Source organism: Cibotium barometz, chromosome 63 (assembly GCF_041138505.1).
Source record: "Cibotium barometz isolate CiBa-2024 chromosome 63, ASM4113850v1, whole genome shotgun sequence".
Taxonomy (NCBI): Eukaryota; Viridiplantae; Streptophyta; class Polypodiopsida; order Cyatheales; family Cibotiaceae; genus Cibotium; species Cibotium barometz.
The window spans coordinates 34315270-34317807 of NC_141108.1; the positions used below are offsets into that span (position 1 = coordinate 34315270).

At 48.5% G+C, this 2538-nt stretch overlaps 1 protein-coding gene across 1 annotated transcript; it reads right to left on the reverse strand.

The window, feature by feature from the left end:
• Positions 1 to 605: 605 nt before the first annotated feature.
• Positions 606 to 2295, reverse strand: LOC147603982 (acyltransferase GLAUCE-like). Its single transcript, XM_086796119.1, has 2 exons — positions 1752 to 2295; positions 606 to 1665 (listed from the first exon to the last, which is right to left on the reverse strand). Exons 1-2 carry the CDS (start codon positions 2232 to 2234, stop codon positions 760 to 762), a joined length of 1389 nt encoding a protein of 462 aa, XP_086652245.1. The 5' UTR covers positions 2235 to 2295; the 3' UTR covers positions 606 to 759.
• Positions 2296 to 2538: the final 243 nt, after the last annotated feature.

The window sequence follows — 2538 nt, forward strand, 5'->3', positions numbered from 1 at the left end:
GCTTTTTTGAGTGTACCCTAATATGGTCTATGTTTATATGGCATATATGTGCTTGGCTTTTTTGAGTGTACCCTAATATGTCTGATGTGATGGCTGCTGTGCTGGGTCTCTGGTGTTTTTATGGTCTATGGGCTATCTAGTGCTCAAGAAACAAGTTGGTCTTTGAGCAGGATGGGATGCAAATTTGTTCATGTTTTTGAGGTTAAGGGGCTGTGTTTACAGGCCTTGCTAAGATATATGGGGGCAAATGCATGATAGTTTGATGAGTTGATGGTTATTAAGGACAAGATCACAGTACAGAACAAGTATGTTTATTGTTCTCCTTGCTTTCATTTTGTAGGTATATGACCTATATGGCAGTTGTATAGTAGTTGATCGGCTTAGTTGTATAGTAGTTGATCGGCTTGGTCTTGCTACAGTGTGCCCCTAATGGCAAGCATGGTCCATGGACTGGGTGATGATGTAGTGTGAACTAGCTGACATGCTCGTGTATGGTTTTGGACATGGCTCGGATTTTGTATGTTGAGATTAATGGTGTCAGCTTGTTAGACATGGGATTTGATTCATTTTGGCTTCATGTGTTTGATTCATTTTGGCTTCATGTGTTTGATATGTTCACTGTATGAATTGCTGCGTTGTTAGCCTTGACATAATATATATACATATATCGCAAAATTTAAATAAACAAGAGCAACCTTAAAAAGTTGAAGAGGCCATTTGCAAATGCCCAAATGCCATATTATTTGACACCGTACTCCTTCAGGCTATACTTTGGAAATTAGAGATAGCCTCTTGGAAAGCAAGGCGCTCCGCTTGGGTTGAAAAAACGGCGAGCACATCCCAGGAGCTACCGTCACCGCCGACACCATCCAAGATGATTAGGCGATTAGTGAGTTGCTTGCTAGGGCGGGCGCAGTAGATAGGCTTTCCCCATCCGCAGTCAGTGTCGTAGAAGGGCAGTCCCACCAAGGACGGCAGCGAGAGGCCGAAAAGCTGTGCCTCAAGCGCGCCCAGCCGCTCGATGTGGTCAATCTGAGACTGCACGAACTCAGGTGTTACGCTCCCCAGGGCACGCATAATCTCCTCTGCCACCAAGCCCAGCGGCTTCTCGCATAGGTCCTGCAGGGTAAAATGAACTGTGGCGCAAAACACTGCGTTTCCCATGTACCCCCGCGTGAGAGAGGGAACTATCCTCTCTCTCACATTCACCGGCACTCGTAGCTGAACCAAATGGCACTTATCGTGGTGTCCGCCCTCACTGTCAACATTCTCGAGAAAACTCTTGGCCTTGGCCTTCCACAAAAGCGCAGCAAGAGCCACGAAACGCGAGCAAGTGGTGAGGCCGCTGTGTCCGGCCCGAACCTGACCCCTTAGCTTGTTGAGATCATCTGCACCAAATTTGAACTTGTTTGCTATCCCCGTGGTGAAGTTGTGAGCCGAGCCGCTCGATTTCCTAACGATATGGGGGTGGACAAAAGTGGGCAATGGTGGGCTGCGCGGTTTCAAGAGCTGTCTTCTGCTGCTTGTATCCATGGGTGCCACCAGGCCGTCCCCTCTTGCAATGGAGCAGAGGTTCTGCAGAAAAACAGAAGCTCCATAGCCGTCCATCACTGTGTGATTGCTGATCATGGAAAGGGCAAAACCCCCACACTTGAATCTGGTTACCTGCAGAGCAACAAGGCGGCGTTCATACAAGATGTACTGCAATCACATGGAACTGAGTAGAAATAACAAGCGAGTTGGCGGAACACCTGCAGAGCAACTAAAGGGCGGTTTTCCATGACTCCTTGTAGATCCTCATGTCGGAGGCGAGCGAAGAGGTGGTCGAGAGCTGGATGAGGAGTGGAGACGTCTCCTAAGTCAACAAAAGCCAGGTCGACATAGCCGGCTACGAATTGAACGCCCTTCCCATTGCCCTCCACCTCCAGCCGCTGCTCCTTTGGGTCCACTTGCAGGCGACCAGCCGCCAACGGGAAGTGTAAAAGCAGGGTCTCCAGAGCAACCCTCAGCACTTGGGCCACGTTCTCAGTACTAGTGTTAAGAGGAGGCGGATAGAAGAGTGCAGCTGAATTGTAGTAGTCAAAGATCTGGTCCAGATTGGAAAGCTCCAGCGGTTTTGTGGGAGGCGTCCTGACCAACAAAGGGGCCTCCAACGTTAGCTTCTCAAGCATTAGTTGCTCGGTTAGTAGCTGGCAGCAGGGGGTGGAGTAGGATTTCTCAGCCATCGAAGACATGCTTTCAACTGAGGGAGATAAGACGGTAACATTTAAGTAGATCACGCGCTAGCGAAAACTTGGGTCAACACCTTGTGAAGTGGGTCACGGGTGTCTCGTGATCGAGTAATTGTGTCAACACCTTGTGAAGTGGGTCACGGGTGAAGCGGGTAAGGTATCCTGATCCAATCGTACTTCCAGCTGTCATTAGTAAAGACACTTCCAGGCTCCAGCTCTCATCAGTAAGAACACTGCCTGCTTGGTACAAATAAAAGTTTAGCATTTTAAAAAAAAACACTGCTTGGTACAAATAAAATTCTCGCAT